Source organism: Ciconia boyciana, chromosome 6, assembly GCF_034638445.1.
Source record: "Ciconia boyciana chromosome 6, ASM3463844v1, whole genome shotgun sequence".
Classification (NCBI taxonomy): domain Eukaryota; kingdom Metazoa; phylum Chordata; class Aves; order Ciconiiformes; family Ciconiidae; genus Ciconia; species Ciconia boyciana.
Window position 1 is genome coordinate 68,299,816 of NC_132939.1, and position 21,195 is coordinate 68,321,010.

Genomic DNA, 21,195 nt, shown 5'->3' on the forward strand with positions numbered 1-21,195 from the left:
AGTTGTGCTAATGAATGTGCTTGAATTAAAAAAATTAAAAGTAGGTGCTTATATAACAAATAGTGACATTGATGAATTGCGAGGTGGTGAAGTGCAATATAAAAATGACAGCAATGTGAAACAGCCCAATTTAATTAAGAGCAATAGGCTTTTTAATGGCATTCCATTCCTTTTCTAAATAAATTAAAAAAGGTTTTAAAATCCACAGCTGTACCTCAGGTTTACATACCAGAACTTCAGAGTTGTTTAAGAAAGAACAGTAGTGGCCAAATTATGCTTTCAGCTCTGGGTATGATGTGGCAGGGGTTTCTGCAGAAACTAATGCTTACTGATTTATTTTAAAATCCCTGAAAAAAAAGAAGGCAGAGAAGGTTTTCAGACAGTATGTGTCCCTGGTCTTCAGCCCTGACTGGAATGACAGTGCCTTTGCGGAGGAGGTGGAGATAATATCAGCTCTTAGCACTTCAGAGATGCTTTCCTCTAGATTGATTTTGCCTTGAGCAGAGTCAAACTCTGGTAGAAGAGAATCACCCCATGCTTTGGGCTTGGCAGGTGGATGAAGGTATCAAGTAAAAAACAGGCGGTTACCTTAAAAGGTATTTAATTTTAAACTGTTGGCCCTGTGAAATGCCATGTTCAAGTGAAGTGCCTGTGTGTCTGTGCTTTCTGCTGGCGGGGTTCAGCTCCTCAGGCGCTGGAGCTGGGAGGATGTTTGCACTAGCATCCCCAGCTTCTCCACGGGTTTTGTGCTATAAGCATAAAAAATAGCGCAGGCTTTCTGCTCCTCAGTTATTCTCTGGTTATTTTGACTCGAGATGAGTTTCTGCAGTCTAATTGAGATCAGGTTCTTCAAGGCTTTATGAATATGTATTCTCTATTTTATGTTTACCTCTTCATTTTTCATATTGAAACTTTTTAGAGGGACTTTTCCCGCTGTGTTCATCTGTCTTGGTGAAACTGGAGGTTTGTGTGATAGTCACCGTTGATTTCTTCAGCTGAAAGAAGTCCTTTCTTGATTCTTCTCTCTTCCCTTATGCTTCTCCCCATGTTTTTGCATGGCTTGCTTGCTACTGTCTAGTGTCAGGCTGTCTTCCATCTACAGTGGGGTTGTGCCTTCCACGTACTCATACTCTACGTGTCTGTCATGGTTGGTATTCCTGAAAAATGTTTCATTTCTAGTTTCTGGCTACAAAGGAAACCGAAACTTGGTCTTATTTCTATGGGCTTGGCCTTTAATCCCAAACTAGAAAACTAAGCAGTGTGCAGAATACCTAGGGTTTTCTGCAACTGGGGAAGATGCACCTACGGAGACGCCTGCTAAGCAAGCTGTGCATGTCGTCAGTGTCAGAGAATTACTTCATGTGAAAACAAAGCTGCAAGAAGTCTGATCCACAGGGACATTCCTGTCCCGTGGTTTTACGGGAGACCCTTCATCTTCTGTGCCTGCCGTTCAGAGATGCCGTAGCTGCGGTCAGATCTCCATGAAGCTCAGCAACATCCTAGCCTGGCGCCCTGGAGAGAATCTGCAAACATAGAAAGCGTGCCCCTGAAGGACCCAGAGGCAGAGGAATGAACACAAAGAGCATTCCCCTATGCCATACCCACTGGCTAATCTGAATTCTGCGACTGGCTTCCTGAGCCACGCTACGACATGCCTTGGTGACTTCTTGACACTCTGTGACATCCCTCGGTGTGAACAGTTCCCGAGTTGTCAGTTTGACCACCTCTGCAGCGTGCAAGAGGTTTATAGGACACAGTTTGTTCCGAAAAGAGAATGTAAATCATGTTATTTCATCATCTTCAGGAAAACATAACTTTCTCTTCCTTGTGTCCAGTTTCAAAACAGCAATGGCAGCCCTTGTTATCCCATACCTGGAAAGCACGGTTTGTATATTTTGATTTTTTTTTAGGATGCTTATTTTCAGACTGCTATCAAATCCTCTCCAAAGACACTTTTTTTGTTCCCTGCCTCACTATTAACACACCCTGGGGCTGTCAGCAGCAGAAGCTCCTTTTGGTTGGGCTCTTGACAGTCTTGAGAATCTCTTCCCAGTCCTCGGTGCAGCGTTGGCCCTCATGAAGAGGTACCTTATTGCAGGGTTGGTTTTTTTTACCTAAAGAGTATCTCCTGTGCATAATGACAGAGAACCCCTGTCTCTGCCTAGATACATGCACACATGGCTTGTGGATCGTTTATCCCTGTGACTGATCTCAGCTAGGCAGCTCCTCTCTCAGTTGGGTTTCTGCCATGCAGATCTGCAAGGGTGTACCATTTTTCTCTCCCCAGACATTGTCATCACTGGGACAGATGCTTATGTAAGGACAGAGAACACACAACCATAGTCATCGAGTGGAGTTGTCACTCCTATTTTGAAGGGGTATTCTTGCACACCGAGAGGGCCTGGAGCTCAGGATGATAGATTTTGCCCTTATTAGGCGATTTTTTTTCCACTGGTGGACATCACATTCAGGGTCTGAGGATGAACAGACATCCCAATGTTTATATAAATTTAAAAAGGGGAGACCTCCCTCAGTAAGAGGGTGGGTTGGTCTGTGGAATGGGTGCATTGATCCTCAGGTAGACTTTTTAAACAATGCATCCCATGGGATTTCAAAACAGACTGCCAAAGTAGAGCACCCAGCAGCGTTTGTTTTGACCCAGGTGACTCTTGTTAACTTTTAAAGGAATGTGTCTCGTCCTGGTTGGTAAGATAAACACCCTGTAAGTGTTATCCAAACTTCTGCAAAATACTGCACTGGAGCGCGTGGTGCCTTTGAAATGTCCTGCAGCCACTGTTTTTCAGTGATTGAGTCTCTCTGCTGCTGGTTTGGGCTTTGCTCTGGAGTGTGCACATGGACAGGCACTCAAAAGCAAAGCAGTGAATGTGTTGGTAAACAAAATTCACTAAGAGGTGCAAAATTAATTGATATATTTACATTTTATTTATCATCTTACTGGCAAATCGGTAGATTCTCTGAAAAGCATTTTCCATATCCATGTTCTGGATCCTGCCCGTTCCCTAAAAACTCATGATATTTTGTGGTTGCAGGAAAACTGAGAAGCAAGAACAAACAAACACTTTTTTTTCTTTTTTTCCCTTTTTAAATTTTTATTCTGGGTGCTGAGTAGAAAGGCAGGGTGTATAGTCCAAGTGCTGTAAAAAATATATCTGAGCTTGAACGCAATGCATATGTTAACAACACATCTCAGAGGGTTAATTCACTCTGTTGTCAAGAGACAAGGAAGCACGGTCCTACGGAGGGTTACTGGTAGTGTCATGTGGTGCTTATGTTAACAGTAGACCAAATTTTTCAGGTTCCCTTTTGAAGGTCTTGCTAAATATGCAGAGAAATAGCATTGGGTATTTCATTTGCAGTTCCTTAGTGTATGCATGCGTGGTAGTTGATTTTGATGTGTCCTTCAACATATGTGTTTTTGAAGAACACCGTAAAAGTTAGGCATTTGTTCTTCCCAAGTGAGAATAATTCATGCAGCATGGGGAAACCTCTTTCTGTATAGTTTTTTTTCCAATAGAGAGGCTGGACCTGATTCCAGAAAGAGTATGAGGATCGCTCCTCACCAAACTCTGTTCTTCCAGTGGTAATAAGTGACTCAGCCATGGACCTCTCCGTCTCTTCCTCTGCATGCTTTGGACCTTGAGTACCATGCTCTCCAAAGAGAGAGCTTCCAGCCCTCCTCTTTCCCAGGAACATACTCTGAGAGGGATTTTACAGAATGCAGGTGGAACAGCTCTTAAAGACCTGCTAGACAACGCATAAAAAAGTCTACATTGGTCATGGATTTGAGGATGGAGGAGATTGCAGAGACACCTGCAAGGAGGTCCCTTACCTTTGCCAGTAGACTACGTGCCTGTCTCAGGACATCACAGTCTCCAAGTCTGAAAGAGGAAGCTTTGCTGGGAATTTCCTCTCCTTCTCCAGTTCTAAATTGAGATTTCTGGACATGGACTCGTCTCTGCACCTGCAGGGACGTTTATGAAAAATCAGTTTGCACGTTCATTGACTTCTCGCTAGATTGCTCCTTGCTCTGGCCTGTCGTTAGCCTAAGCTGACATGTCTGCTCTTCAAAGTCAGGTTTACTTCCTTTCCTCTTCTTGCTCTGTCAGTGTAAAACAGCAATATAGTTCTAGTTATTTTTTGTGAATCAGTTGTTTACTATAACAGAAGGGGTAATCCTTTTCTAATCCCCTTGTTTCTTACAGACTTCATTTAGTTTTTCATCAGACTATGTTAGGTCTATCTGCCTTGGCAAAGAAACAAAAAATACTACAGGAGAAAGGTCACAACATCTAGCTTAACGTGGCTGGTTTGTGCTGTAGCAGAGTTAAAATATGAAATCCTGATGGCTCAGGCTTTCTCAGATTGTTTTTAGAAGAGTATAAAAAATTCATTTGAGTGGCTTCAAGTAGGGGACAGGTTAGAGCTCCTCTCGTTATGGGAAAAAAACCAAACCCAGAACAATCCCTCTGGGTGTTTTCCATGATTTTGGACTTTTTAGCAAGACCAATGACAGTTAAATAACACTTTTTTTGTCACAGGGCTATTACTGTTGTCAGCTCTCCGAATGTTGTGTATCCCACGTTAGGTGAGACCTAAGCAGCGGATTTCCAAACTTAGGTGAAATCCAAATTCGTAGTAATACAGCTGTGGTACCGCTTTGCCCAAGCAAGCTCTAAGCCTTAGGTGAGAGATTCTGACTTGCGTTATAACGTGCCTGCTGTGCTTAATCCCAACAGTCAGGCTGTGTGTCATGAGTTGGTGCCAGAGCTCAGTCAGTTCTGAATCTGGAAAACACAATAACTGGACAAAAACCATTAGAGCTCTTCGTGGCTTTTGAAAGAGCTAGCTCCTATTCTGTGCCAGAAATTACTCATTCAGAGGCTTTCTCATTGAACTGCATTTCCAGCTCCTAGATATTTCTGAAAGGATAGAAATGCAATGGAGCCTTCTAGTAACGGAGCCTTGAAAGCCTCTGTGTTACTGCAGTGTACGGTCAAAACCAGGGATCTCGCGGTACGGACACAGGAGAGAGAAGACAGGAGTGAAATGGCTCTTTTTCTAGTGATGAGAGTGCATGGGGCAGCCCCCTGGTCATCACACCAACCTGCCATATTTCAGGATGCATTGCCCTGCCCCCCTGGTTTTTGTTTTCAGCTAAGGGAATATTTTGGAAACCTACCATCCCAAAATGAGGGTGGGAGGAGAACGATGTGAAATGTCCTCAGAGGTGGTCTCCAAACTGCTGCTTGTCCTGGTCAGGTTAATCCCAAATGTAAAAAACCTTTTCAAGGTAAGAAGTAGTACGGGTTTAGGTATAACGGAGCTCTAGATTTTAAGCTATGTGTAAATTACTCTTCTCTCTCTGTGTTTGAAGAGGCTTTTTTTTCCTCTTACCCATCTAAATTAAATGTTGTTCCTTTTTGCTGCAGCTATTCATAGTCTAAAGTTGAGTCGCAACCATGTGGACTGGCACAGTGTGGATGAAGTGTATCTTTACAGTGATGCAACAACATCTAAAATTGCAAGAACTGTTACACAAAAGTTGGGGTTTTCCAAAGGTAATATTTCTCAGAGTTTGTAAAGAATATTGTAAATACCAGTATTTTAAATTTGTTACTTTAACGCTAGAAGGAGATTTCAAGTTTGAAGTTTTAATATGTGACTAGCCCGCTTTGGCCATTTCAGTTTTTACAGAAGAGTATAGTAGGGTACTTAGGTTATTGTACATAATTGTAACTAGATGTGAATAGGCTATGACTTATTATATATTTTTATTTTGGATGCAGCAGTTAGCATTACGTAATAAATATATTAAAATATTACAGCGGCAGCGTCTAGCAGCTACGATAGAAGAATTACAGTTCCCTTTGCAACCTTCACCGCTGTGTACTTGCGTACTGGGATGCATTCCTATTAAATACACAATCATACCTTCCCCCTTCGCCAGCTCCTGCTTTTTTTCAGTCCATTAAACAAATACATGAACTGAGAGGAGGGCCTGAAGCATTTAGAAATTGTTTCCAGTAGGAATCCAGGCTCATTTAAGCTCAAAACTACCAGTTATAAAGCCAGCAAGGCTGGGGTGGTTGGAAGAGAGGATGGTCTCGCTCAAGTGAAAGGCAGATTATTGCCAACCTAGAAAATTGGAACTTGTCCTGTCTGTTGTGGTGCTTCTATGCGCTGATGGACAAGTAGAAAAACAAGATCATACACATCTGTTTTGTTCCTTGGTTTCTGAAGAGACAAGGTCAGGTAACAGGTTTGGCTTTAATCTCCATGCCTCTGCTCTGTAATTAATGCCCTCTTGCCCCACAGGGCTCTTGGGTGGATACTTAATTAATGTTTGCCAAGAATTAATATAAGTCAGTGCTTCAGTTCCAGAAGAAATGAAGTATTCTGTATCCAGAACACAATTTGGATAATGTGTAGTAAATAATAAGATCTGTCCTAAATAATTTGGGGGGAGAAATACCAAATAGAAGCCCACTTGGGAAACAAAACCTGTCCTGTGTAAAAACTGCCCTTAGCCTTTTTGTAGTTTTTTCCTCCTCCTTAAAAACAAAACAAGTTGTTTGTTTCAGTTTTTGTGGTGGGGCATGATGCTGCCTTCCTCTCCGTTGGCCGTCCGAAGGGGCTGCTGGATTAATGCGCAGCTAGCCCTCTTCACAAGGCTGTGGTCCCCTGTGTGGGTCTATCACTAGAGGGGGACGGAGACGCGCTGTGCCAGTGGGTTTCTCAAGCCATCGCCACAGCGCTGAGAGATACCCAGATTTGCCCTGGGTAAATTATTTTTTTTGCTTTGGCCACTGAACTGGAGAACAAGTGGGGAAATTTGAGGTTGGATCAGCTTGAAATAAAACATAGGTTTTAGTCAAAATGTAAAATTTTCAACCAGCTCTCTTAATCGGGTCAGAGAAGGAATGACAACGCTCATCAGTTTTGTGGCCAGATCATTTCCGTGGTCCTTCCATGCTGTGGAAGTAAGGTGGAGATGTAAGGAAGTTTAACGATTGAGACGCACAGAAGAAGGGTATTGTGTTGTAAAAGCGGATGGGCAATTATACAACTGGTTTTTAAAAAGTTGTTTTTCCAAACCTCTCTGAAATTAGTTGTCTTTACAGTGGAAATGGCCTAGTAATACACTGAGTGTTACAATTAATATCACCTCGTTGCTCAAATCTTTCAGGTGTTTAGAATTGTAGATATTTAAAAATACATGCTATTCCTTTATGTATAATCTTATTTTCAAAATACTTTAATGTATTGGTCTGAGACAAGTCAAGCTTCTGTCAACATAGAAGACCGTTGCACTTGGTAGAATGTAACTGATCCAGGATAATGTTTTTTCTACAGCTTCAAGTAGTGGGACAAGGCTACATAGAGGCTATGTAGAAGAAGCTACGTTAGAAGACAAGCCACCACAAACTAGTCACATTGTGTTTGTTGTGCATGGTATTGGGCAGAAAATGGACCAAGGAAGGATCATCAAAAATACAGCTATGTGAGTGCTTCGTAATATTTGCAGTACCAACCTCTAGCCTGAATATAAGGCTGACGTTATAAATGACAGCAGACCCTTGGGTTTAAGCCGTATCTTTTCCTGTTTCCTTCTCCTCCTCTTCCCCTGAGTCATTAGTCTTTATATTGTGGGGACACTACTTTCTCTGTTAATTCAGATGTATGGACTTAGGGAGAGCAGCTGCGAGCCAAAAGAGCAAGAAGAGCAAAGATATATTCTGTTTTCATGACCAACACTTGCAACTTTTAGGGGATCAGCCTGTGAAATTCTAGCACCTGTGCTCAGTGACTTTGCTGAGCGGGGAGAGATTTTTCATTTGGTCAAAATCAAGGGGAATTGCCGTTGTTCCTGCGGGTTGTCGGAATAGTGGAAGAGTGAAGTGCAGACTGGGAAGAGAGGAGAAACAGGGAGCTAGCGGGGATGGTGGCATTCCTAACAGGACAGAGTTACTTCATACAGTTGGAAGCTATTGCTGTCAGTCTGCTCATCAGTGCATAGGTACCTGATAAAAAGTAAAACATGATTGAAAGCTTACCGGATCTTTTCATTGAATGTCTTTTGTGAAGACTGGTTTGCAAATGGCTTTTGATTTGACACCTGAGCTAACTCAGAAGGCCAAGTAGGGTGCTGGGGAATGGGAAGAGAAACTCCTGAGCTGTTGAGAATGCTGTACCTGAAAAGATTTTTGAATATTAGAAGAAATCATCAAGTCGTGATGACAGCATTGTGTGGGACAAGGTGGTGTTAAGGAATACTTCATTAGCTGAAAGAAGAGGCTAAAAAAGTGTGAATTGCAGCTCTGTATCGCGCAGATGGTTTAGTACGTCTGTCCCAAATAAGTCCCACTTTCCATCGAAGTCGACAGGAATAGCGACATACCCAGGGACTCCTGTGAAAGTGTGCGTAGGGCTGGGATTGCTGATTTCGTGGGAAGAGCTTTATGAACCTGCCTTTAAATCCAGAATGGCAATGTAGGTCAGTGCTTACGTGCCGTCGCTGTGGCGTGTACCATCGTGTCAGCAGGCTCTTGCGTTTGTTCAGCTCCTTGTTCCACTCTGGTGTCCTCCGGTGTGGTAGAGCAGACCTCTTGATTTCACTGCTGTGTCATTTGTCACCTCAAAGCAACAACCTGCTACTCCCTGCTCCTCTCCTTCTGGCGCTTCACTGCTCTTTTATTCGTGTCGTTTAAGAGCACGCAGTCAAAACCAAAGAGAAAAGGATCCACAGCCCGTGGTAAAAAGGTGAAATTAGTCACCAAAATAAATATAAAACTTAAAATTTTTGTAGGAGGCAATTACACTGGAAATGCAAACACCCTAAATATAAGTTGCTGTTTTAACAGCGATGAGAAATAAAACTTCCACCTCGGAATCATTAAGGTTTTCTGCTTTTTCTTTCTCCCTATCCCATTTTGCATTGAACATACATACAGGGGTTGGATGGGTGGATTAACTTCAGCTCAGGACACAGTGCATAGGCGTTCCGTCTGTAAGAAGTCCTGCTTTAATTGGCAGCCCATTATGTGAAATCTTTTATCTAAAAGAGAAAGAAGACTTTTTGTGCTTCAGTAAATCTCGCTCATATCCTCAAGAAATATCAGGCAGTATTGCATAGCCTTTTAAAATGCTAATTATTGGCATAAATTGTGTATTCTGTACAAAATCTGCAAATGAAAGCATCATTTTAGATTGAAGTCTCTCTTTTTTTCTTTTTTTTTTTTTTATAGCTTACAACTTATCAGTGAGGAAGATCCCATATGTTCTAGGAAGAGATTTTAGAAGAAATGTCTGCCAGGCCAGCACAATGGCAGCTCTCACAAGCCGTACTAGCACTTTCTGTTAGCACTTTCATCCATGATATGTGTGTGTGTTTTTTTAATTTTTTTTTTTTTTACATTCTTTTGCATTAGGGACACAGGAAGTCACATGTTGCCTTTTGAAAAAGGAGAAAACAGATAAAGAGAAATATTTTTTGACCCTTCCCACTTTAAAGTAGAAGCTAAGGAGATGAGACCTCAGTGGTTTTTTCCCTTTAAATGCATGTTCTTTAGTAGGAAACCTGTAGTAGCAGCCATGCGAAATCTGTAACTTAAGGCATAGGTCTGCCCGTCAGTGTCACCACTCTTTTCTTCTTCCCTCGTCAACATCTGGGTACCACCAGCAGATGTAAAGGCACTATCAGCCTTCCAAATTCATCGTTACCTTGGGCTGCGTGCAGCTTCGAAGGACTTACGGTTGGACTCTACGGTTTGAACTTCCTTCCTTCCTTACGGAAGGACTTTACGGTTGGACTCGATGATCTTAAAGGTCTTTTCCAACCTATACGATTCTGTGATTCTGTGACTTGGATGTTGCTTGCGGTATACACGTGCTGGTGTGGGACCCTGGGGTAGGTGTTGTGTGTTTCCTTTCGAAACAGAAAGTTGCTTTTGGTTTAGACCCTAGGACGTCTGGCAGGACACGTTCCTCTGCCGAGAGCCACCAGTCCTCCCCGTGGACACTGGGGAGAGAGCAGAGATGAGGCAGGTTGGACGAGGCAATCTCCATGACACCTTGCATTTTTTTGGTACGGTGCTTGGGGGGACTCTGGGACCTCCAGAAGGGAATAGTTGTTCAGGTGCCTTCCCTTTCTACCATCCACAAAAAACTGTCTTGTGCGTTTTGTCTTTGCCACGTACAGTTATTCTTGCTTCTTTGGGGGTTCAATCTACCCTGGGATAAAACTTTTGTATTTATTTCAACCTGTGTGAGAGCAACACTTCAGTTCATAGCACAAAACCGAAGCCTCGCTTGAACAAGTGGTCCTAAAAGAAGAAAAAGAAAGAAAAGTGCAAAAATACAGCTTATAACCCTGACATGGAATACTCTTTCTGTAACCCAGGCTGGTGAGAGACCCTGCTAGAGCTCTGTCCTCAGGTTACCACCTCGAGAAGAAATTGGTGCAGCTCACGTGACGCATCTGCATCATTAGGCAGATCCTGTTGGTTACAGAGGTTAAAACAGAACTCTGCTGCCAGGGTAATTTCAAATTATATGCGCTAATTTCATTAAGGAATGGTGTTCATTCTAATCATTAACATGGTTAGATGCTACGGTTGCAGGGCGTCCTGTAAGTAGGTAAATGGAAAAGGTGCATTTTATTGATGCTTGAATGAACAGGTCTTTGGTAGATGTGACATGATTTTGTTCCTTCACAGTGTGGTTAAGCACATTTATTATCTAAATGTAGCACGGCAGCTGGTACAACAAGCTGCTCCTGTCAGTGCCGATATTAACTGCAGAACTCGTCTGGGAAGAGACGGGACCTCCTCCAGGCTGGAACAGTGATTCAGCTGACCTAACGTGAACAGAATAACGTGCTGTGAGCTGCTTCGGTAGCAGAGGGATGATTGCTTAAGGCAGAAGATACTATATTCTGTAGTCCTGTGTAATATAAACTAAGATATTATAGCATAATTGGAGGGGTTTTTATTTGCTGTCAGATGCAGTATTCTGCCATTACTAGGTTTCTGATAAGGTACAATGTTAGCTTTTAAAAAAATCGTAGTGGGATATCCTTTTAATTTTACTCTATACACTTTCATACTGTGAACTGGAATATTTTTTTTCACTGAACCCTAATCTCTGATTTTGCTGACCTTCTGCTTCTAGGTTATGGCGGTGGGTGGGATGGGGTTTCTTACATATATGAGATAGAATTTAGGAATGTTACTATCCATGTTTGCAACCTCATTTCAAAAAATCTTGTTGTTTTACTTGACTTAGGTAAAGGTCAGACCTTTAGGCTGGCCCTCCAAATTTCATCAGCTCCTGTGCTTGAAAATGAAGTAACTTTTCTGTGTATTTCCATAATAGCTGTAATGTTGTGACACCTCTTGGCTGCTCTTACCCTGAAGCTGGTATCCGTCTGCCTCTGTCTGAATCTCCTCTTTTGATTCAAAAATTATATTTGCCTGTGCTGCTGCTCGTAGCACAAAAATTGCTGTCTGCACAAGCAACATCATCTTGGCGTTCCATAATCACCAATTACATGTTTATTGCAAGTCCCATTAGAAAGCATTTTAATTGTGGATTATCATTATAATAATTACTTCAGAATAGCTATTTTGGTAAATTTCCAGTGGTGTGCAAGCCCTTACAGAGTGCAGAGCCTCTCAGAGACCTTTCAGTGCATTAAATATGCGCTGCTGGAATCTTAAATCAAGATTTCCTGTAAAATTTTTCCTATAATTTTTAGCTTTTCAGATATTTGGTAGTTTGGGTTATTTTCCATTGAAATGCTTGCATTGCATGAAATACATATTACATGCTTGTTTTCCATTCTTCGGCACTGGTAATAATTCGGAAATTAAGTATCCAAATGGTAAAAATTGTCTTGCAGGTTTCAACTTGAGCTTGTCTTGCAAGCTAAATGAGAAATTCAGCCCAAGAGGTAAAACGGCAGTAAATACTCTCGTAAGAGCTTGTTTTGTGTACATTTATTAATTATCTAACACATGACTGCATATTGGATGGAAGCTGTAATAGCCTGTTTAGGACTTAGATGTATCTCAAGATCTGTTCTCGTTCCCGTCCTCCCCCAACCTCATTTCTGCCCGGTGCTGCCCTTCTCCTGCCCATACCAGCACGACCGTCTGTATGGTCCCGTTCTAAACTGGATCGCTGCAGTTGGTCCAAAAAACTGGAACCCCATCCGGACGATGGGAGTGAGTGGCAAGGAGGCAGGGGCCGACAAGGGCAACAGGGAATGCCTCATCTGCTGTACGCCAAAGGCAGCATCTCCCTGAAGGGCGACCTTGCCGCCGTTTGGAAAGCAGTGCTGGGGAGGGAGGCACTCACACTTGGAGCACCTGGATCTCCGCAGGCTTCTCTCAGGGATCCCGTAATCAACTAACGGAGCAGTTTGAGTTCCTTTGATCATGCAGGGTCCCATTATTCTTGAAAAGGATGAAGTGTGAGTCACGATGGTGCTTACTTTGGTTGCATCCTAGAATTGCTGTCTTTAGAAGTAAAATGAGTCTGCGTATGTCCTTCAGCAGCGGTCTTAATGTGTTCTGGTCTGAGAGCAGATGAATCCCTGAAGAACAGTGGCAGAAGATGGCTCGTGTCTTGCAGTTGCTCTTTGAAATCTGCCTAGAGTAAGGCTTGAGTTTGCATTTCTGCAGTGCAGCTAAGCTTTTGAAAACAGCCTTCTTTTCATTTCCTCTGGCTTGAGCAGATCTCCGTTTTTATTAGTCATGCCCACTACTCTCACTTTGCCTTACCAAATTTAGCTCAAGCCAGCCCTGAGCTTCCTCAAGAACTCGTGGTATTATTTCCTCAAAGAGGCCATGAGTGCTGCCCTCCATTCGAGGGAACTCCAGGGTGGTGAAAGCAGTTGGGGAATGCTTTAGAGCATAATTTACCAAATTGTGACCACTGTGTGACCAAAATCCAGGAATGGATCCACACGGTTTTGCAGGCAGTAGCGAGAGTGTAGGTTTTTTTGTGGGGACATCCCATTGCCCTGTCTCTTAAAATCACAAGTTTGGAGTAAGAAGTTGGCTGGTATAATGCTTTTTAAATTAAAGACCATTCCCTTTTTCTTGGCTATGGATCATCTGACTGAAGACAGTCTGCAAAGATGACTTGGGAATAAAATGAGTAACATCTTCAAGCCTTCAGGCATTTTGCTCTGTTACCAGCTCTCAAGGTCATTTTATAACATTTGTGAACTAGCTGAAGCTAACTTGTTTGTAGCTCTCTGGTTTTTAATGTAGTAGTTGTGAATGCCCCACAAGAGTAAAATTAGTAGCATAAGACAGCAATAATTGTAGATATGTTAATATATCTCTGGAATATACTTGCTTAAGCAAGGACATATACCTGTGAAAATATGGTTTTATTATTTATTATTTTAATCAGAGAAAGGCAGCCAAGCCTTTTTATTTATGGTGAGTCTCAAGTATCTATTTTCAGGCCATTACTTCTTGCATGGAAAATAGCAATATGTCAAAATGTTTTCTAAGGCATGCGGTGCATCTGCACCCGAGTGATTTTTTTTTCTTAGAAAAATAATAAATTTTAGTTCTTACCATGTGTTTTGATGTATAGATTTAAGTAATTGTTGCTTTGGGGTCAATATTTCAACATCCATTTGTACTGGAAAGGAGAAGAACTCTCTGCCTGTTTAAATGAGGATATATTACTTCAGTTGGTGTTAATTTAGCAAGTGAGTAGAGGGACTTGCCATCTAATAAAATAGCTCAAAATATTTATTTTAAAAAAGCCAGAAGAAGGAAAAAAAAAGACTTTCTAGCAGAACAGATAAGCATGTATATAGCAGGTATACACGCATGTGAGCATAGCCACTTTGCTTGGCAATTACAGCACAATTTTGATTAGAATTTATAATATAAAATTGTTGACCAAAATCAGTGGGAGATGTCATATAGTGCCATTCGCTGTAAATGAGATGCGTTGCATTGGGAATTGTTCTGCTGGTGTGTTTTAATGCCCGATCCTTGTGAGCAGGAGATTGCTGTGACATTGCTGCTGGCAAATAATGAGAGAGAGAATAATTGCACCTCTGACAGTATTTGGCTAGTAACGCTGAACTGGATGGCCTCAGAAAGTTTAGTGGAAGGCATAAAAATTAAATGTTTTTGTCGCTACATAGTTCATAATCTGCAAAGCTGCAGTCAGTAGTTTGTAGTATTAACCAGTTTCAGAAGGTGAGCGTGCAAGGCAGCGTATCGTAGCCGAGGAGCAGACGGAAGCGCTGGGAAATACAATTTATGCTTACTTGGCTTGACATCGGTGAAGTGACGGTTAACACAAATTTGTTGAAACAGACCTTTTGTGCACTTCTACCAGAATGTATTTTGCCAGGCATAAAGGAAGATGCACGCAGAGTTGGAGCTTGGTTTTCTAATGTACCCGAGTGCTTTGGAATGTTTGTCCATAATCCGTTCTAGCAGAAGTTTGGGACCGTTCTGCCGGAGGCTGGACCATGTCTGGGCAACCTCAGCTGACGTGGGGGGAACCCTCCAGATCCAAGTAAAAATAGGTTTTGCGTTTCACAAGATTTTGGATAAGGATACAAAGCTGGCACAGCTTTTAGGAGGGGAGACTTGAAGCTTTTCCCAAAAGCTTTGGCAGGATTGCTAGGCTGCACTGTTTTTTCCAAACTCATATATCTAGCTTTAGAAAGGAGACTTTTAGGTAAAAAAATCCTCTGTGTCAGTTTGCCTGCGAATAGCTTTAGTAAGACCTGGACCCTTTCGAACGGGAAGAAACCCTGTAGCCGTCATATTTGACGATGGGGATGACAGCAGCTCTAATAGCTATTTCTTCATAATGTTTCAGCTGCTACTGATGTGTAAATAGTTTGGATTTTTTTTTTCCCTGCACTATTAGGACCAGGTTATTTCCTGGTTCTTTCACTTAAAGTAATTGTTGCTGTGTAGAATTCTTTGCTCTATTCATACGCTGTTTCTATGCTTTTACTGCTTTTAAGCCTAGCAGCTTTAGATTGCTGCTTGGCCGGTTTCCTGCTAAACTTACTGTTTCTGAATTCATCTCAGCTGGCCACCAGCCTCCTTCATGCAGAGCAAGTTAAGCTGACTTGGACCTACCAAAGAATTGTTAGCATTTCCAAAGAATATTCATTTAGATTTTAGATTTTAGGTCCCTACATTTCCTCGTGCTAGTAATCATCGGATTTTGTTCAGGCGGGTGTGTTTCTCTTTTGGTTTGCTTACTCAGGGACTCCAGGAATGTTAATGTATTTACTGAACTTTTATCTTCTTGATAATCTAGAAATTCTGTGTGGCTGGATTTGGGCTCTCAAGTAAGTGTCCTTAGAGGCATGTTGCGTGAGGTGGGGGGGTGGGTTATTCTGTGCTTTGCAAGGCTAGGTCAGTTTGGGCCTTAAAACCTGATTTAAGAAGATCTTGCTGGGTTTTGGGGTTTTTTTTCTCATCATGAGAACCTTTACCATCTTGTTGGCCTGGAAACTAGGAGTGCAATCGAAGCAGGCTTTAAAAATAGAGGTGCTGATTAGTTGCGTTTCTTGGCTGTTTGGTCAGGCCATCAGTAACTGCTTTGGAAGAAAGCGTGTAGAGGATGCTCCCCTTTCTTCCTTTCCTTTCCTTCATCAGAAAGTAGGTGTCACTTATGGAGAAGTGTTTTGACTGCCTGCTTCAGAAATTTGGTACATCGTTGATCTGCTTTTTTCGTAGCATAATGTGCTTTTCCTTTCCCGGGGAAAAACACGATAAAGAAGAATTAATTATCTTTGTAGAAAACGTTTTTGCAAGGCATTGGCTTTCATACCCCTTCCTCAGTGAAGTGTGTTTCTCGCTGTGCAGCTGATAAGGCTGAAGTAAAAACGTAGAAGGCATTTTGCCCAAAGCCACCATGACATCCCTCTGCGGCCCTCAGGAGCCGAAGGTGATGGTTGAAATTCATCGCTGTGTTTCTTCCACCAGATACCTCTGCCTTCAGCCTAAATCCCGCTAGTGAGCTGCGTCCTAAGGGCACGACATTAGGGACCTGGGGCTGTTCAGCCTGGAGAAAAGGAGGCTGAGGGGAGACCTCATCGCTCTCTACAACTGCCTGAAAGGAGGCTGGAGAGAGGTGGGGTCGGTCTCTTCTCCCAGGTCACAAGTGATGGGACGAGAGGAAATGGCCTCAAGTTGTGCCAGGGGAGGTTTAGACTGGATATCAGGAAATTTTACTTCACGGAAAGGGTTGTCCAGCATTGGAACAGGCTGCCCAGGGAAGGGGTTGAGTCGCCATCCCTGGAGGTATTTAAAAGCCGTTTGGCTGAGGTGCTTAGGGACATGGTGTAGTGGTGGGCTTGGCAGTGTCAGGTTTACGGTTGGACTCGATGATCTTAAAGGTCTTTTCCAACCTATGCGATTCTGTGATTCTGTGACAGCTTCCCTGGGAGATAAGAACCAATTCTGTCAATACTTCTTCCTTTTTATCTGTATTGTCGCCTGTGGTGGCAACCTCGTGGAGGAGATTTGGGCAGCTCCTGACTTTGTCTTGCAGCTGCCTGCCGTGCACTGCTGCCTTTGGTTTAAAGGGGGCTGAAACTCAAGACAGGAGTTTGGCAGAGTTGTCTATAGGGGATCGCCGTGTCGGTGCAGACAGTGTTTTGCTCATCAAATGGAGCAGCTTAAGCGATTACTGTCTCAGGTGTTGGCAGTGATTTAAGCTAAACTGTCTCATTTCTATTGAAGGAGACAGAGTAGCGTTAATATATTCAAGGAAATGTCTCAGCTAGAGGGTTAAACTTCCTAAACCGCATTTGGACTGGTAGAAGTACAGATGGGAGATTAATGTCATCATGCCTGTGGTTGTAGCAATCATTAAAAGGGGTTTGCTTTGAAAATAGGAAAAAAAAAAACCCGTGTTGAAACTCTGGGCTTTGCCTCAGAAATAAAAAAAACCCTCTGACGCTTGGAACTGGGAACCAGCTGCTGGAAACCCAGCACTGCTGCCCCTTGGTCGGATTTAGGTTGTGATGCTCATCTCAAAAATGCTAATACTGTTGGGAGCCCAGATTCATGTAAAGGAAAGAAAGGGAAATATAACGCTTTCTCAGTGTGGTTGCTGAACGTTTTTGATAGAACGCATGGATATTTTACTGTCTTGTATAATTTCGTGCTGGTTTTCATTTTTTACTGATGGGTCTTTCACGCAACACAAATAAAGTAGCATTCTTAAAAGAATATAACATACCATTATTCCCCTTTTCCCCCAAACAACAGAGAGGGTCAGATATACTTTGAGGTTTAGGTATTTTAAGTTTCTCGCATCCCTTGAGAGAGGTGCATCAATGTTCATGTTCAGATATGCTTTTAAAATGAAAAGTCTTTTAATTTAAAAGGACAGTTATCCTGTCCATCTGCTACTGCAAGTTGAAATGCTAACAAATGATCCTATTTCTCACTCTGAGAGCTCTCAAGCCTTCCAATTTGATATACGAAATTAAAATACAATTCTGACTTTTCAAGCAATGTTTTAAATAGTTTTCTTTGTGTTTAAAAGCACTGACTTGTCTGCCTTACACATGGGTCTAAGTGGTTGATTTCAGGGGATTCAGGATTTCAAGGCAGTGGTAAAATTCTTAATTTTCAGATCATATTCCACTCCAAACCCACTATAGGTAACAGATATCTTTCAATTGAATTTAGGTGCTTTCTGTTAAGCCCATAGTATAATACATTTAAAATTTTTTAAACTCTTTTTTTTTTTTTTGGAGCATATAATGTGCAGAATTTTTCATTATATGAGAATATAAGTAAGTACTTTATAACAAAAGCATGAGGTGAGGTAATTCCCTGTGTTAGTAAGCATGCATTGCACACTTGAAAAGTAGTAATGCAAGAAATGTGTTGTTGCTGGATGCATTGGCTTTATTTGGTAAGAGCACCAATAGTAGTCTTTACAGTAACATGTTCTTTTGTTCTTTTTTATAGGATGCGAGATACTGCAAGAAAAATAGAAGAAAAGTATTTTTCCAATCTTGCAACGCATGTTGAATTTCTTCCGGTTGAATGGAGATCAAAACTTACCCTCGATGGAGGTACGTTACGTGGTTCTTTTGCTGGTCCAGTAGCTGCAGTCTGCAAAATTGTCCCTAGAAGTTTCATGCCATGTTCTCTGCACGTGCCTTGTTTGGCTTTTATCATTCTCCTGCATGTAACTCAAGTTTCTTTTTTTTTTTTTTTTCCTTCTTTTCAGACACTGTGGACTCCATTACTCCAGATAAAGTACGAGGTTTAAGGGATATGCTGAACAGCAGCGCGATGGATATCATGTATTATACAAGTCCTCTTTACAGAGATGAAGTAAGTGTGTTTTTATGTAAGTTTTACTTTTTTATGTAAGCTTTACTGGAGCAGGGCATAGAGGCTGAAACAAACTGGACTTAGGAATGTAAGCAAAGTTTCCTTCTGAGAGACCCTGCATAAAGAATACTAACTCTTTGCAAGTATGTAATGGTCATCCATAGTAATCAAAATACAGAGTTTTAGGAGTGAGAGGAGTAGAGAAACAGCAAAAAGTACAATCAATGTAATTTATTTAGAGCCAAATGGCTGTCTAAAATGGGTCTGTATCAGCAGCTTAGAAATGGGAAGGGTTTTTATGGTGTTCTCATGCATCTGCGTATTCGGAGCAACGGGACTCCATAGAGCTGAGATTCTTCTTACCTGTTGCAAAATCCGTGGACTTTTGTCATTTCATTTTTGTCAGTTCTGAAGTCAGATGGGATGGCAGCACGTGCAAACATGCCCAAGCCAGTTTTAATGCCTTTGTGTACACTTGCCTTGCAGGAAAAGCAAGACGACCCTCAGTTACCTGTTTGTTAGGAGACTGTTCCTGTACTGGACGCTCCCGTCTTACCCTGCCACATCTGCGTAGGCACGTGTGCTTTAGTCTGTGTAGCTGTAGAGGGACCCCATTAATCAGAGGGGAAAAGCCTTGAATAAATGATAAAATAGCCTGTAAAACATGTACAGCGCATCACCCCAGTCGCATCCTTTGTGTATCACACTGGAAAACCCCTGTGGGGATGGCTAGGATTAGTTTCTATAGGAATTGTAGGTTTTTTCTGTATTGACTACATTATGTATGGGGTAATGGTAATCTTTTTGCAGCGTTGGTGCTCTGTGCATAGTTCGACTGGGGCGGGGTGAGGGGAGAGAGACTTGCAAAGCTTACATGGGGATTTGATGCTACCTTTCATTAAAATTAGGTATGTTTAAGTCCTTTAGACTGGCAACATAATTTTAAACCCTGAACAACCTAATAATACTTTTTTTCCTGGTGGCAGCAGTGGTGGTGAGATCGCTATGAGCCTTTTAAGCTTCCAGCACTAGCGATAGGTGTACCAAAAGCTGTACGTCTCCTGGTGCTCAGTAATGCAAAGTTCATTTTTCAGGGTTCCTGGCTTCCCTGCTGTGTATCGGGTTTCTGTGTCTGTTGTGGAACTGAGGCCAGCATGAACTTTTGTGGCGAGCGATGAAAACTTCTCTGGCAGCTCTAAAATAGATTTTTAAACTCTATTATAAAGGCTTGGCATGTCTGTGGGCATCTTACGGGAAATGGATTAGCGAGTAAAGTTCAGGTATGCTGGCCAACAATGCATGAAAAATTTAATTCATTGCTCAGTAGAAGTGTAGTTTTGCAGGTATATCACCGTCCCTCAAGTACAAGAATTGACAAATAAAATGAGTGTGCTGTGGCTGTGCTTAGATCTGATTACAAAAGACTGAAGTTGTTTTCATCACTGAATCAAGTGAATTTTCTTGAAATATTTGCAACAAGTTGATCACGACCTTCCCATATTCAGACTGCATTGATAAATCTTATCGCTTTCTCAAAGCAAAGTTGTACAATTTGAATTGCAAGTATTTGTCCAAAAAAGAAAGCGCTGTTGGAAGTGAAATGTTAAAACCTTGAAGAACAGGTTTCTGAAATGCGTCTTTGGTGTTGCAGCCAAAATGTTTGGGATGCAGGTTTTCTGGTTGTTCGTTCAGCTACAGAGCTTGTGTTCGGCCAGTGAGTTTTCAGGGATGTGACTTCTTGTTTGATTCTGCTCGTTTGGTTAGGAGCTGTGTAAAGCTCATAGTCATTAAATAGTTTTTGCATATTTGTTCACCTTTTATTTTGCCTTTACCTACAGAAAGGAGACTCATTTTGGCTTGGGGTTGGTTTGGGTTTTTTTGGTTACTCTTCCTTATCCCATTTTATTTTCTGTGACCTAACTTTGCAGAGTTTAACCACAATAGTATCAAGTTGAGCATTCTTCTGGAAAAACAGTTGTTTTTTTTCCCATGTTCCATGTGGAGCCGTTTTGCGGCACTTTGCTGTGAGCACTCATTCCAGCTCAGAAATGAGCCTTGTCTTCAAGTATTCACGTGGTCACGCGTCGCTCAGAATTAGTATTCCTGCTCGCCACTTCTAACGCCGACCCGGTTCTTTGAATACTGTGGGCACGCCTAACGCTTTCCATCCAGAAATCCTAAAAGTATCTCCAAAGGAGCTAATTAAACTTCACTGTGTCCCTGTGAAATAAATTGAGCAGTGCAGCGAGCTCAGCCTAGAGAAGAGTAAAGCTGCTCTTCACCTGGCAACACTCAACAATACTTGAGTATTGTTGGAATTTTCTTTCTGCTTCCAAGATAGGAATCATGTCCTATGATTCCTATATCATTCCAAGATATGATAGGAATTTTCTTTCTGCTTCCAAGGATTTTTCCCACATCTAGAAGTAATGTATCTGCTTCCTTAAAGGTTTTGACCAGTCTTTAAACAACTCGTTGTGGGATTTGCAAGTGGGTAGCCACTATCTTCTTTTGGGGGGAAGAAGTCTTGCCATATCAGCTTTCATATGAGATAGCAGAGAGCTGTTTCAGGTGTAGCTGGATTGCTCTGCTAAGCATTACGGGGGCACGGTGGGTAACCCGCACTCTGATTTCAAGTGTCGTTTCTTCGGCAGCGTGGTAGGAGAATATCCAAAAGGTGCCTGTGACTTCTGACATGTAATGTGAGACCAGACAGGTATTCATAATTCAGCACAGCCCTATGAACATCTCAGACAGGTCTCAGGGTTCAGTCTGGAGGATGTCTGCAGCCAGCAGATTCAGCTGGGGCATT

The 21,195-nt window shown here is 42.0% G+C and overlaps 1 protein-coding gene across 2 annotated transcripts in view; it reads left to right on the forward strand.

The window, feature by feature from the left end:
- The window catches only part of DDHD1 (DDHD domain containing 1), a 69,886-nt gene that overhangs the window by 25,807 nt on the left and 22,884 nt on the right, over positions 1-21,195 (forward strand). For both annotated transcript variants that reach the window (XM_072865128.1, XM_072865129.1), the window contains 4 exons: positions 5,451-5,579; positions 7,375-7,522; positions 18,012-18,118; positions 18,277-18,383. In XM_072865128.1, coding sequence (XP_072721229.1) covers positions 5,451-5,579; positions 7,375-7,522; positions 18,012-18,118; positions 18,277-18,383 — 491 coding nt within the window. The remainder of the gene's footprint in view (positions 1-5,450; positions 5,580-7,374; positions 7,523-18,011; positions 18,119-18,276; positions 18,384-21,195) is intronic.